Here is a 14,266-nt window from a genome sequence, read left to right on the forward strand (position 1 = left end):
CAGCGGCCATGGCTCACGGGCCCAGCCGCTCCGCAGCATGTGGGATCTCCCCGGACCGGGGCGCGAACCCGCGTCCCCCGCATCGGCAGGCGGGCTTGCAGCTCCTGCGCCGCCAGGGAAGCCCCAGGCGCCTTCTTGAAGCTCCTTGTGCGGTTCCTCTCAGCCCAGTTCCTTCCTGCTCTGCACAGAAGCTGATTTTCCCTTTGCTGGCTCCGTCAGCTGAGCTCAAAAGCAGGGTCGCACCTCTGCTCCTGGCACAAATAACTTCTTGTGCAGCCTGGCTGGGTTTGGACGGGCAGCTGCCAGGCTTCTAGTCCCCTACAAGGCCGTCCCGGTCACAAAGGAGCTTTGTGTGTGACCAGCGGGTGCTGGGCGGGGGCCCTGCTGGCTGAAGCGCTAAGTTTTTCTTGGTACTTTTGCTCTCACTGCCCTTGAGACCTGGGGCCTGGAGGGCACTGTGACCTGGCAGATGACCTTCCCCATGAAAAATAAAACTTGCCTCTGCTTCTCCTGCACGGTTCTTGGTTTGTAATTATCTGTGACTTTTTCAGGACTGACCAATCAATACGGCAGTCTTGGAAAGCCTATCCCTCAGCATTTAGTGACTGGAAAATTCGACTTCCAGATCCCTGAGGGGTCAGGGAAGATTTCCAGTGAGTATTCCTAATTTGAAAAATCTCTCCTCGAATTTTCTTAATTCTAGAGATACTCCTCCAGAATGTGGGCTTCCTTTATCTGTGATTAGATGTGGAATGTGTACATTCAAATGTATAGGATGCCCCACACAACAGTGCATAGGCCAGGCTATTTACCTCTTTACCTGTTAGTAAAGATGATTTCAAAGTGGCTTCAGAGGGAACTGACCAAACCTTACCGTCTTGGTCCAAAATCTCCTAGTCTCCCTACGAGAATGCTTTTCTTGCCTGAGACTCTGTCCAGTCTAGCACCTACTCAGTTTTTTTGTTGTTGTTTTTTGTTTGTTTGTTTGTTTTTGACTAGTAGACTCTGATTTACTTTGCATGACACTTGCCCTTGTTTTAAGATTCTTTCTCTCAGTTTCCTCCTGATTCCTCCTTTAAACATTCCTTAAAAAGGCTCTGGCTTGGCCCCTTCTGTGTCATTTCATTTTTACTCTGTGTCTTGCTAGTGGCACGGTGGCAATTGGACATAGGGTTTTGTGTTAGATACATCTGCTTTCAAAGCCTGACTGTGCTACTTCCTGGCTGTGTGACCTTGGGCAAGTGACTTAACCTCTCTAAGCCACAGATCCCTCCTCTGTGAAATGGGAATAAATGATTTGTCATTCTCGGGGATGTTGATACGACTGCTGAAAATAATCAGGAAAAGTACCTGGCACATAGCAGAGACTCGGCAAACGTTAGCACACATCCCATGCCCTTTTCTTTCTTGATCTAGTTTAGTGTACGCCCTTCCCAGTCGGCCTTCAGCAGACTTGAATTCCTGAGACAGAACCCCAAATGTCCAGAGCTCTTTCAGGTCTAAGCCAATCGACGCTCCACACCAGCTGCCCTCAACGGAAGCGGGCGATTGACACGCCCCTTAACTAACTCCACGCCAGGCTGCGCCAAGGAGGGGGATGTTTCAGAGAGACCCCCGGCAAATAAAGCCAAAAATACCTCTGACATGGTTCCACAATGTCACTTCCATCTTCCTGGAAGTGACAAAGGACAAAGCCAAGGAACCAAAAGGACTGCGGTGCGGGTTTGGTTTTACCGAGCAGACGGGCCAGGACTGGCGCACCTGCGTGTTACCGGAGCAGGTAACTGGGAGATTCTTTCCCCTAGAGACGTTAGGGCGCTGCTGGAGCGCGCTGAAGCTCCCTAGGGGCCGAGGGACGTCGTGCACTCAGCCGTACTGTCAGGGCTTAGGTTTCTATTTGTGAAAACTTTCTGTATTGGTTGGCTGCTTCTCGCCAGCCTCCACCGCTATCTGCGTGCTCTGCGTGGCACAGCTGTGATGGGTTTCCAAACCCTCGCTGCAGGCGGACAAGGACGATTAGGTTGGACGAACGCTGGCAGTGGCGTCCTCGGAGTGGGGTTCCGCGAGGAGCAGCCTGCTGAGGTCAGAAAGACGCGGCTCGCCCTCCGGGTAAGTTGCAGGTCCCCGCTGGGCCCATTGATTGCAGTGCAGACTTGAATCCAAATTACTAAGGAAGATCATCATTTCAGGCAATAGCACTGACGCTAAAGCCCAATGCTTTGAGCTCTGGGGTTGGACATTTAAGTCCGCCAGGTGTGTGAGTATCTCGTTTCGACCCCGGAAAGCGCGGTTCCATCTGGGCCCCCAGCGAGGGGTAGGGTGGGATTTCCGGAGGGAACCGAGGGAGAAGCGAGCACAGCTGCTCCGCCGGTCCCCAGCCCGCATCACCCAGGGCCCGGTGTCGGGGGGAGCGCAGGGGGCCCGAGTGGCTTCCAGCTCGCCTCTTTGGCGTCTCCCCGTGAGCAGCAGGCCGGGGAGTGGCGCTTCGCTTCCCTGGGGAGCTTCTCGGATTGCTGCCGGAGCCCCGGATTTTTGGGTTGGCGCGGGGCGATGGGGGTGGCGGCGTCAGGGCCTCGCTTCCCCCTCCTCGCTCCCTCGCTCGGCCGCTGGGGGGCGCAGTGACCGCGCAGCGCGGTTCGGAGCCGCGCCAGAGAGGAGACGCGCCAGAGAGGAGACGCCGCGCGGCGTCCGCTTGGTTTTCCGCCGCTTAGTTGAGCCGGGCGGGGCCGGGGACCCGAGAGCTGCGGGAGGTGCGGGGAGAGGGGGAGGGACGCCAGATAGGCGAGCGCAGAGCGGAGACTCGGGGGACCCCAAGGTAGGTCAGGGCAGTGCCGAGTCCCGCCCGCCCCCGGGAGAAGGTAGGAGGGGGCATCTGGGTAAGGGTGGCGGATTTTTGTGGAGTTGCGTTGCAGGGGGTGAGGGTGGGGACGACCCTGTGCTCGGCTGGGGTCCGGAGGGGCGCAGGAGCCGGATCACCAGGCACTTTTGCGCAGGGCGACTCTCAGTAAGCGCGAATCCTGCGCCCTGCGTGGTCCCGGACGCTGGGCTCCGGACTCGGTGGCTTTTCCCGGTTCCACAAAAAGCGCCCACACAGCAGGCGAAGGTCCGCGGAGAAGCACCCGCCTAACACGCCCAAACCTGGTGGCAAGCAACTTTTGGCTGCTTAACTGAACTAGGTTAGAGTGCGAAAGCGCCGCGCAAGGTTTCGTCCGGGCACCAGGTGTGACATCCACCTGCTGAGATTGCAGCGGGAAAAACGGATGCTGCGTTTTCACCCTCACCCCGCCTGCCCGTGGCCGCGCGGGAGGTTTGCTACCGACCTCCTGCGAAATTGATGCCGTCGGCTTGGAGAAGGTAGAGCACCTTCAGAAGAGGGGTCCTTTAGCCTTCATGGGAACGAAGACTCAAAGGAAAGGGGATATTCAAGAGCTGCCCTGTGTTATGCCAGTGCAATTTGGAAGGATCTTTAAATTGGAGATGTGCAGGCGAAGTGCAAAGGACTGAGGGTCGGCCGACTTGGGTTTCTTAGACCCTCTCCTGAGGCCGAGTAGCAGTGAGGTCTCAGCAAGTCAGGAAACCTCGTTGAACTTCAGTTTGCTTGCGTGAAAAGCGTGGGGATGGTTCCTGCCCCACCTCACTGGGTGGTTTGGAAGAGAATTGGAGGGAGGGTGGTATTTTGAAAAGTATACAGTGTGGTTTGTACAAATTCAGCATTGCTGCCCACACCTTTTTCCTGGCCACCAACGGAACCTTGCTCATAGCCGAGTTAAGGCAGGAACTTCGCTGCAGTGCGGGCGTTTTCCTGGTTACCTGTCAGAGGGGCGAGATGTGTGTTTCTCCATCTCTTGTTGCACTTCCTCTTCACGGCACAGCCGTTGTGAAACTGCCCAGCACAGTGTGACATCAGGGGACAGGAACTTTGCCTTGTTCATCAGCTTCTTTAGGGCGGGTACAAAGCGGGGGAGGTGCTCAGAGAGCGCACAAAAGTTGAAAGTCTTTGTTGGAGCGGCTCGGGGGTTAGATTTGATTGGACATGTTCTTCAGGAGAACAGGTTTAGCTCCGAAAACATTGTTGGCTTTCTGATGTTGGAGTTCTTGTTTTCTGACGCGGGGAATATTCTGTCAGAGCCAAGGATAGACATCCAAGAAGAAGCATTTTAATTCGAATACCTTTAGAGGAAGCTAAGTAAAGAGCAACGGAAATGTTTCCCACACAAATCATAGCACATATTAGCAAGGACAAGTTAGAATAGTTTCTCTTATTACTAAATTTAGATTCATATATCTAATACTGAAAGGAGAGATTCGCATGGTTGGTTGCGTTACTGTTCAAATTTACGCAGTCCATTTGAGATAAGCGTGTCCAGCCTTCCAGAGGCTATAAACGTGAGCAATACTAGAGCCTGTATGTCATATTGTATCTTTTCATGATACCAAACAAGACCTCTGACTGGCTTTTCCATTTTAACTAAAAGGAGTTGAAAGATGACTCATTCAAGAGATTGGGAAATAAAACTAGATTGTCTAGGGGCTTCCCTGGTGGCGCAGTGGTTGAGAATCCGCCTGCTAATGCAGGGGACGTGGGTTCGAGCCCTGGTCCGGGAAGATCCCACACGCCGCGGAGCAGCTAAGCCCGTGCGCCACAACTACTGAGCTTGCACTCTAGAGCCCGCGAGCCACAACTACTGAACCCCGCGCGCCTAGAGCTCATGCTCCGCAACAAGAGAAGCCACCACAATGAGAAGGCTGTGCCCCGCAACAAAGAGTAACCCCTGCTCACTGCAACTAGAGAAAGCCCGCGTGCAGCAGCGAAGACCCAATGCAGCCAAATATTAAATAAATGAATAAATAAATAAATTTATATAAAAAAACTAGATTGTCTAATACAGAACTGTAAATCTTTATAAAATAACACAAAGGGTGATAATAAAGCTAACTTTTATAGACTATTGTGTGCCAGACTCCGATATGCATGTTACAATCCATTTAGTTCTCACAAGTCTGTGAAGAAACTGAAGCACAGAGACGTTGAGTGCCTTGCCCAAGGTCACACAGCTAGTAGTGAGGACTTTCTCTCAGATTGGCGTAACAATTACATTTGATTGGTACTCTTGTGTTTGTTTCTTAACTTCTGCGCTGGGTTTTCTCCCACACATACAGGCAGTCAGGAGTGAGACTAAGGGCTCTGGAGCAGGGACCCAGGACCCTGAGCTTGCTGCCAAGTTGCTGTGTGGTCTTTACTTCCTTTTTCTGAGCCTTGGTTTTCTCATCCACAAAATAGTGATAATAATCCCAAATTGAGTGAACGCTTTATTTCTCACCTGAACATGGAGTGTGAACTGTGAAAGAAATACTTCTCAGCATGTAAAGGGAAGTTTCAGAGTCAAAGTGTTTTTGTCTTCGGTTAACAGTAGGCTGGCAGGTGGCAAATGAGTAAAAGCTGGAGGAGACTACACACAAGGTGATTTACCCAACAATTATGTTTGAAAATTGTTTTAAAAAATTCTTGACTTCTGTTCTTGGATCCTTAGCATTACATTTATTAAAAGAGATAAATGCAAATTAGACCTCAAAGTTTTTCTGGCAAGTAACATTGAATAACACTCACAGCCAGCACTTGCTTTTCTCTGGTTGAGTTCAGGTGATGAAACTTGGAAGGTGGAGGGTTTTTTGTTTGTTTGTTTTTTAATCCTTACATTCTACATCCTTTCATTCCAACAAGCTATAGTGGGTCAGAGAACAACCGAGTCCTGAAAACATATGTAAGTTACTTCCCTATCTTCTCTTTCTTTGTTTGGAAATTGTTCTTAGAAGACAGCTTTTGGGACAGCCAGTTTAAATCTGGTAGGTGAGGAAACTTGAACTTCTGTATATGCTTATATTAAAGGTATTTTAAACAATACGGTTCAGTTGTCAAATCATTTGAACTGTCCTGTGACCTATGTAAAATCTTTGTTTTTGGGGGTGGTTCTCACTCTTAATTTAGACTGTGGTCTTGAGGGAGGTAACCGTGTCAGTGTTACTGATATGGCCAGGCTCACAGCAGCCAGTCCGCGCTTGGTGAATTTTGATGATCTGGAGTGATGTTTGGATCTGTGCTATTTAAAGGTCTTCCCTTCACCCCTGTGCTGTTGTAGCCTGTGCTGTTGTAGGTAAGAATGTGGACTTGGAGCGAGACTGCCTGGGTGGGAAACTGGCTCCATTGACTAACCGTGCCTCAGTTTCTCATCTGTAAAATAAAGACAGTGTTGTCATATCTACCTCATAGATTGTTAGGAGGATTGTGTGTGTGTGTGTGTGTGTGTGTGTAGAAAGCTTAGAACAGTGTCAGGCACATAGTAAATGCCATCTAAGTGTTAGTAATGAACTGATGATGATGAGTCCTCTCAGAGGATGAGTGCTATGGAAAAAGAAACAGGGCAGGTACTTCCCTGGTGGTCCAGTGGTTAAGACACCACGCTTCCACTGCAGGGAGCACGGGTTCAATCCCTGGTCAGGGAACTAAGATCCCACATGCTGTGCAATGTGGCAAAAAAAAAAAAAAAAGCCAGTAAATGGGGATAAGGTGTACTTGTAGGGATGCAGTTTTTAACAGAGTGATAGGGAAATTCTCAACCCAAAGGTAAATTTGAGTAAGGGGGGTAGAAGGGTGTAGGGGTGTAAAGGGGTATCGTGGTGTAGGGTTGCAGAGGGGTACAGAGGTAGATAGGAGGTCAGAGAGGTAACTTAGGGACACGTGGACAGATATAGCACATGCTGAAGGTTTTTTTTTTTAACTTGGGAATTTTCTTATGGAAAATTTCAACCATTAAGTAGAGAGAGAACAGTCCATGTGCCTTTCTTCCACCTTCAGCAATGATCAACGTGGCCAATTGTGTTTCATCCATATCCCCCCACTGGCACTGTTTTATCTTAAAGCAAATTCAAGAAATTCTATCAATTATTTCTAAATCCTTCTGTATGTATTTCTAAAAGATAGGCACTTAACCAAACATGACCTTGATACTTAATCTCTTTGACTTTGTTTTCCCATCTCTAAATTGGGACCAGCAGAACCTCCCCTGCAGTGCTTGTGTAAAGATAAGGGCGGATGCTTGGAGCCCTCAGTGTAGACAATCGGTGCCCCGTTATTCAGCCATCATGCCGATGGTATTGTCCTTACTCTCCCTTGGGTTTTTTTTTTGTTTTCCTACATAGTTCAGTCATGGCATTTTCACTTCTACTTACTCTCTCCCTTCTCCATGCCTACTTTAGGCACATTTATTGCGTACTCCCTTTATCTACTCTCTTTTTCCCCTTTTAGCTTTCAGTGCTTTTGTTCTCAGCCTGACTTACAGCTTGTGCTCCTTTTATCCCTGTGGCACATGAAATACCAGTGCTCTGTAGTCTTCCCAGACCTTTTTGAAGGGAGATGGGTACTTGGCCCATTTCATTTTTTCAACAGCATTATTGAGATTGAGATAGAATTGACATAACATAGAATTCACCCAATTAAAGTGTACAATCCAGTGGTTTTAGTGTCTTCACAGGTATGTGCCAGATTGAGAACATTTAGAACCTCAAAAAGATACCTTTTACCTGTTACCCCCTATCTTCCCATCCCCCAAAGCAACTGCTAATCTGCTTTCTGTCCTATGGATTTGCCTATTCTGGACATTTCATTCATTCATAAATAAATAAATACATAAGAAATATTTTTGTCACTGGCTTCTTTCACTTAGTAGGATGTTTTCAGGGCTCATCCATGTTGTAGCATGCATTAGTACTTCCCTTCTTATTATGGCTGAATAATATTACATTATATGGCTGTAGTGTACTTTGTTTATCCATTTTTCAATCGATGAACATTTGGGTTGTTTCCACTTTTTAGCTATTGTGAATAATACTGCCATTAACATTCAGGTAGGTATAGAAACATCAAATCACTGTTTTGTAACAGGAACTAACATAGTGTTGTAGGTCAATTATACTTCAAAACAGACAGATTTATAGAGAAAGAGATCAGACTTGTGGTTGCCAGTGATGAGGTTGGAGGGGGAGGGGAGGGGAATTGGATGAAGACTGTCAAGAGGTACAAACTTCCAGCTATAACACAAGTAAGTGCTAGCGATGTAATGTACAACATGATTGATATAATTAACACTTCTGTATGTTATATATGAAAATTGTTAAGAGAGTAAATTCTAGGAGTTCTCATCAGAAGAAAAAACGTTTTTTTCTATTTCTTTAATTTTGTACCTATATGAGAGGATGGATGTTCACTAAACATACTGTGATAATTGCTTCACAGTGTATGTAAATCAAATCATTATGCTGTAAACCTTAAAGTTATACAGGGCTGTATGTCAATTACATCTCGATTTTTAAAATTCATGTGTAAGTTTTTGTGGTAACATATACTTTCATTTCTCTTGGGTATATAGCCAGGAGTGGAATTGCTTGTTCAAATGGTAACTGGATGTTGAACCATCTGAGGAACTGTCAGACTGTTTTCTATCAATAATATGGCTCCCCATTTTATTTTGCCCAAATATGGGAATCTAGCCATCTTTCAAGTGCAGGTACCCACCCTTACTTTGGGTAAATTTTTATATTAATATTTTTCTAAGTCTTATTTAGTTATCTAATTATATTCATGTATAAGTCTTTTTTGTTATTGATGTTTTTTGTTGTTTCTTTTTTTAGAATTATATTTTGGCTGAGTTGGGTCTTCGCTGCTATGCGCGGGCTTTCTCTAGTTGCAGCGAGAGGGGGCTACTCTTCATTACAGTGCGGAGGCTTCTCTTGTTTCAGAGCACGGGATCTAGGTGCGCGGGCTTCAGTAGTTGTGGCGCACAGGCTCAGTAGTTGTGGCTTGCGGGCTCTAGAGCACAGGCTCAGTAGTTGTGGTGCATGGGCTCAGTTGCTCCGTGGCACATGGGATCTTCCTGGACCGGGGCTTGAACGCGTGTCCCCTGCATTGGCAGGAGGATTCTTAACCACTGTGCCACCAGGGAAGTCACTGGTATTGATTTTTGAGTAAAGCATTACTTGAGCAGTGGTCTCCAAAGTGGAAGTTATGTACCTTTAGGGTACAAGATGATTCATTGGAAAACAAGAACAAAATGCTGTGTTCTTGCATCTTTTCAATGATGCTTTATAATTACACAATGTATCAGAATATCCGTGTATATGTAAGGTTTATAAGTAAATAGTCCTATATTGGAGATGTAAATGCAAAGATTTTTTTTTTTACAAGTAGGAAGTCATATAAAATTCTGGGGACAACTGTTCTAAAGGCATGGGATCAAATATGTGTAGCTGTGTGGTTATTAATCCCATGCTTTGTGACAATTCTGATGGGGGAATTCTTAAAATTACTTTGCTAAAGAAATTGAAAATATCCTGCTAATTTCAGCCCAAATGGAACATGTAAATACCAGTGGGAGGAGCTTTGGATCAGGTGTTGGACTTTTATTTCTATTCTACTTCTGCTGATTACTAATGGTGAGACTTTGGGCAAGTCCCCTAAAGGTCTGCATTTCAGTTCCCAAACTGGCCTAATAACACCCGAAATAGCATACATTTTCATTGTGCAGAACGAGAGTGGTAAGTGTAACGTATGCAGTGACCACAGACAGTTAGTCATTTGTGCAACTTGTGCAACCCTGCAGTTTTCTTAGGCAAATATCTGGGTTTCCTGGACCTTTTCCCTGTCTGGGTCTTCCCCTTCCCACCCCACCCTACCCTGCTTTCTGTCCTTCCTCTGTGTTCTTCTGACAACAGACCTTCAAAATTAAGGGTCATTGCCAAAGGTTGAGTTGGACGGAGAGGAGTCGTGTGATGCCACCAGCCGCCATTGCGGTATGGCACTGTCTCCTTCCTGGTGCTTTTCATATGAGAACACAGCATTCAGCACATGTGCAGTGAAGGTGCAGCTGTCTCAAAACTGCAGTTTACTCTGATCCCTGGCCCCTGCCCTGGAAGCTATGGAGTTGCCTTATTGGGCATCTTCAAGGTTTCTGTGTGATCTGTGATCGCCTGAGGCTGTAGACATCCTTGGGGGATATTAGCCTTTGCTTAAAGTCAAAGCATGAAGGGAAGTAGATACAGAAAGACGGGAAGAGGTTCTGGGGACTGTGTTAACCAAAGAGCTCACATGCTGTGGTTAAAGATCATTTTATTCTCTGCTTGCTTTTGTCTCTTACCTGGCATGCTCAGTAAGACACCATAAAACTGAGAGAAATGAATTTGACCTTTCACCCTCAACTCTTGTTTGTGATTTCTCTTTTCTGACACCCTTTATCCTAAGGAAATGGTTGGCAGATATTTTAGGTCGCGATCTCCAGTTTCTTCTACAGGTTGACGTCTGTTCTTGGCTTCCTTTCTTGGGCAACAGAAATAACCAATATAACCACACTTAGGTACTGTTGGTTAGTTTGTTCATTCTTTTATTCATATACTCAATATATTTATTGAGTACCTATGATGTGCCCCTGTTCTAGCTACTAGGGACAGATCAGTGAAGAAAATTAAAAGTTTTTAAAATGCCCTCAAAGATCTTACATTCTAGTGGGTGTTAGTCACTGAGGTTAAATGAAATGAGGATTAGTGCTGAGGAGTAAGGAGAGAAAGATAGTTGCGAAGGGGGAGAGAACTACAGGGGAGGGGCCGTTGCCATTATTTATAGGGTGACCAGGGAGGCCTCACAGAGAAGGTAACATTTAAGGTGAGTCTTTGATGCTCCCAGTTATGTATTCAGGTACTAGTGCTGAGGCAGAGAAAATCCTAAATCCTAAACCTGACATGCTTGCTCCTAGCCCTGGAGTATCTGTAAGATTGTTAGGGGTATTAGGAGCTAAAGCCATCTGGCTACCATCAAAATGCTGGCTGCTTATGGTCTGCAAGGCTTTTGTCTTGCAGGCCTCTAGAGAGGTTCACGGCGAGTCTTCCGCCGCTCTTGCAAAGGTTGCATCTCTGCAGCGGACACTGTACCTCAGCAGTGGCCCTAGTAATGCAGTCATTCTCAACGGGACCGATGACTCCAGTGCTCAGGGACCTTCCAGAATGACTTGGGGTGTTGCGGGTCGAGTCCTGGAGTCTTTCCTTTGTCTAGGGCCTTTGCTGCTGCACGTGTGTTCACTAGTAGTCTGGCCTGTGTTTACCTTCAGTAGGAAAATCTCAATAGAAATGACAGTAAGCTTTGCAACTGGCTTTCTCTTCCTTTAAAATGTGTTTGGAAATTGATTTTATCTTTGCACCTAAGCATCTCTGATTCAAGGGAGCTCATCTGTGACAGGGGGAAGGACTTTGAGAAGATGCCAGGCATTCCTTAGATCCATGTTACCTGCTGCCAGTCAGTGCCTGAAATTTATGAATGTGTTTAGTCCCTGTCTCCCCTCCACCAGAATGTAAGCTACTGGAGGGCAGGAAACTTATTTTAGTCACCACTGTTACCCCAGTGCTACCAGAACAAAAACACTGCCAGTCATGTAGTAGATGCTCAATAAATATTGGTTTAATTGAATAACAGACTACAAGCAATGTGGCAATAAGCAACACAGCCAGCAACCATATCTTGGTATCTCCTGAATTATCTGTTGCCCCAGAGATCAAGAAATGGAGATGATCTCTCATCACCAGGGTCTGGACTTTATTTCCAATCACTGCTCTCTCCTCTGTGTCAGTCTGCATGTCAGAGAAACTCATGCTCCTTAATGAGTGTCCAGCCTGGCTTGTCATCCTTTCTCTGCCACTACCCAGCTGTGACCTTAGATATGGCTTTGACTTTCTGTGGGCCTGTTCCAGCTCTAAAATGTTCTTATTCTATAACCTGGCAAAGCCAGCACCTGCTGGCTATTTGTGTGAAGCAAGGACAACTTTCTAGAAGGAAGTAGAACAAGCACCCGCTTCTGAAAGTTACTTTTTATAAGGAAGTCTGTTTTTGCTCAGTGCAGTTGATTCCGTATCTGGGAGGCTCATAAATAACATCATTCTCTTTGAATTATTAACTTTAAACTGTTTATAAAAACACAGGTATCACTACTGCTTACCATTTGTTTGAGGTTGTGTGTTTTTCATATGATTTCATATCTGTAATCATCTCTCACACACAAAACCAGATATGACGTGCAGAAAATTGAGAATAAAACATGACTGACATAGCTTCATTTTCTTGGAAATAGTGAGATTATCATGGGCTATGGACTCAGAACTAAAATTGGCACTAGTGAAAGAAAAGATCTAGTAAAAGAAAGTCCATCAAAAGCAACGTGAATGAAGATGTTCATTACTGTATATTTTATAATAGTGAAAAACTGAAAAGTTTCATCAATAGGAGTCTGGCTAAGAACTTATGATACATTTGTACCATAAAAAGTGGTAAAATAGTTAAGGTAAAGAATATACACCCTCAATGGGATTTCCCTGGTGGCGCAGTGGTTAAGAATCCGCCTGCCAATGCAGGGGACACGGGTTAGAGCCCTGGGCCAGGAAGATCCCACATGCCGCGGAGCAACTAAGCCCGTGTGCCACAACTACTGAGCCTGCGCTCTAGAGCCCGTGAGCCACAACTACTGAGCCTGCACTCTAGAGCCCACGAGCCACAACTACTGAGCCCGTGTACTGCAACTACTGAAGCCTGCGTGCCTAGAGCCCGTGCTCCGCAACAAGAGAAGCCACCTCCCGCGCACCACAACGAAGAGTAGCCTCCGCTTGCTGCAAATAGAGAAAGCCCTCATGCAGCAATGAAGTCCCAACACAGCCATAAGTCAATCAATCAATCAATAAAAAATTTTAATAAAGAATATATACCCTCAAGACATGTTGCTGAGAGAAAAAGAAGGTATGTTTAGAGTATGTTTAGTATGACGTCGTGTGTATATGAAAAAGAAAATAAGACATTTCTTCTGATCTGACATATGTATGTTAATTCATAGAAAAAGGTCTGGATGGAATAAAATGGTTGACGATGTTATTTCTGGGAAAGAAGTAGGATTGGTGGGGGCTTGGTGCAGTGACACTGCTTCACTTTTTACTCCAGCCTTCTGTGTTTTTGGCATTTTAGAAAACCAGTCATGAGTGGGTTTTTTGGTAATTATAACACTCGAAATTACTGGAGAGGAAAAGATTTGTGACAAAGAGAAATTGGGGCACAAAGGGAGATTTGAGGTCAGGAGAAGGAAGATGAAACACTTCAGGTAGTGAGTGCTCGCCGTTCTCACCAAATCCTGTGATATTTTGTGACTGGTGATTTGGAGCTTGTGCCGTGTTCTCAGGATGATATATATACATAGATGTCCTACATCACTCCAAAGACTATGACCTGCAATGGAGGACCCACAAATCAAGAAAACCCAGTTTCCACGTTACCTTCTTTTGGTCTATTTGTAAGCATTGGGTGAGAAAAATTTTGTATCTTTTGGAAACATTGATTCACTTCCATCCCTGGATGAGTAAGTCTGCTACCATAATAGAGCAGTTGTATTGACCACAGAAGTCTTTCCTCTACCCGTGACTTTATTTCCACTGTGTTGGATTTATTCGTTCAGTCTGTAACTTTTATTGAGCCCTCATCTGCCACTCTTAGACAAGGCCCCTGCTCTCCTGGAGCTTCTAGTCAGGGAGGTGGACAGAGATGACAGTAAGTATCAGGAAGTAAGAGCTACTGTGATGAAAATTAAGCAAAGTGACGTGAGAAGGTGTAACCAGGGAACTACGTTAAGAGCGGTAGTTAGGAAAGACTTCTTTGAGGAAGTCATTCATAAACCCAGGCACGCATAAGACGGGAAGGAACCAGATGTGTGATCACTTGAGGGAAGAGTGGTCCAAGCAGAGAGATTACAACGGGGCCCAGAGAGTGGGCGAGAGCGTGTGAGACTCAAGAGTTTGCTGCGAGGTTGGGACTTCCGGAGGTTGGACAGGCGAGAGAGGTCCGCAGGACAGGATCATGTCATGCCTGGAGGACAAGGTAAGGATTTTGGATTTTATTCCAGATTTGATGGGAAGCTATGGGGGGGGGGTCGATTAGGGGAATGATTTAGGTTTATAAAAGATGTCTCTGAATAACTTGATTATAAATAGGTGAGAGTGGAAGCACAGAGACCATTGGGAAGATGGCAGGAGGTCCAGTGGGAGACTGGTGACTTACACTAGGGTGGTGGCTGTAGATATAAGCTTGCTGGTAGGTTAAAGATGGAGAGCCGGGGGCTTCCCTGGTGGCGCAGTGGTTGCGCGTCCGCCTGCCGATGCAGGGGAACCGGGTTCGCGCCCCGGTCTGGGAGGATCC

At 46.2% G+C, this 14,266-nt stretch overlaps 1 protein-coding gene across 1 annotated transcript in view; it reads left to right on the forward strand.

The window, feature by feature from the left end:
* The first annotated feature begins 10,757 nt into the window (after positions 1 to 10,757).
* The window catches only part of RUBCNL (rubicon like autophagy enhancer), a 35,151-nt gene continuing 31,642 nt past the window's right edge, over positions 10,758 to 14,266 (forward strand). The window contains exon 1 of the mRNA XM_007102511.4: positions 10,758 to 11,692. Within this exon, the coding sequence (XP_007102573.2) occupies positions 11,599 to 11,692 (94 nt within the window). The 5' untranslated portion in view covers positions 10,758 to 11,598. The remainder of the gene's footprint in view (positions 11,693 to 14,266) is intronic.

The sequence above is a fragment of the Physeter macrocephalus genome, chromosome 13, assembly GCF_002837175.3.
Source record: "Physeter macrocephalus isolate SW-GA chromosome 13, ASM283717v5, whole genome shotgun sequence".
In the NCBI taxonomy this organism is placed as follows: Eukaryota; Metazoa; Chordata; class Mammalia; order Artiodactyla; family Physeteridae; genus Physeter; species Physeter macrocephalus.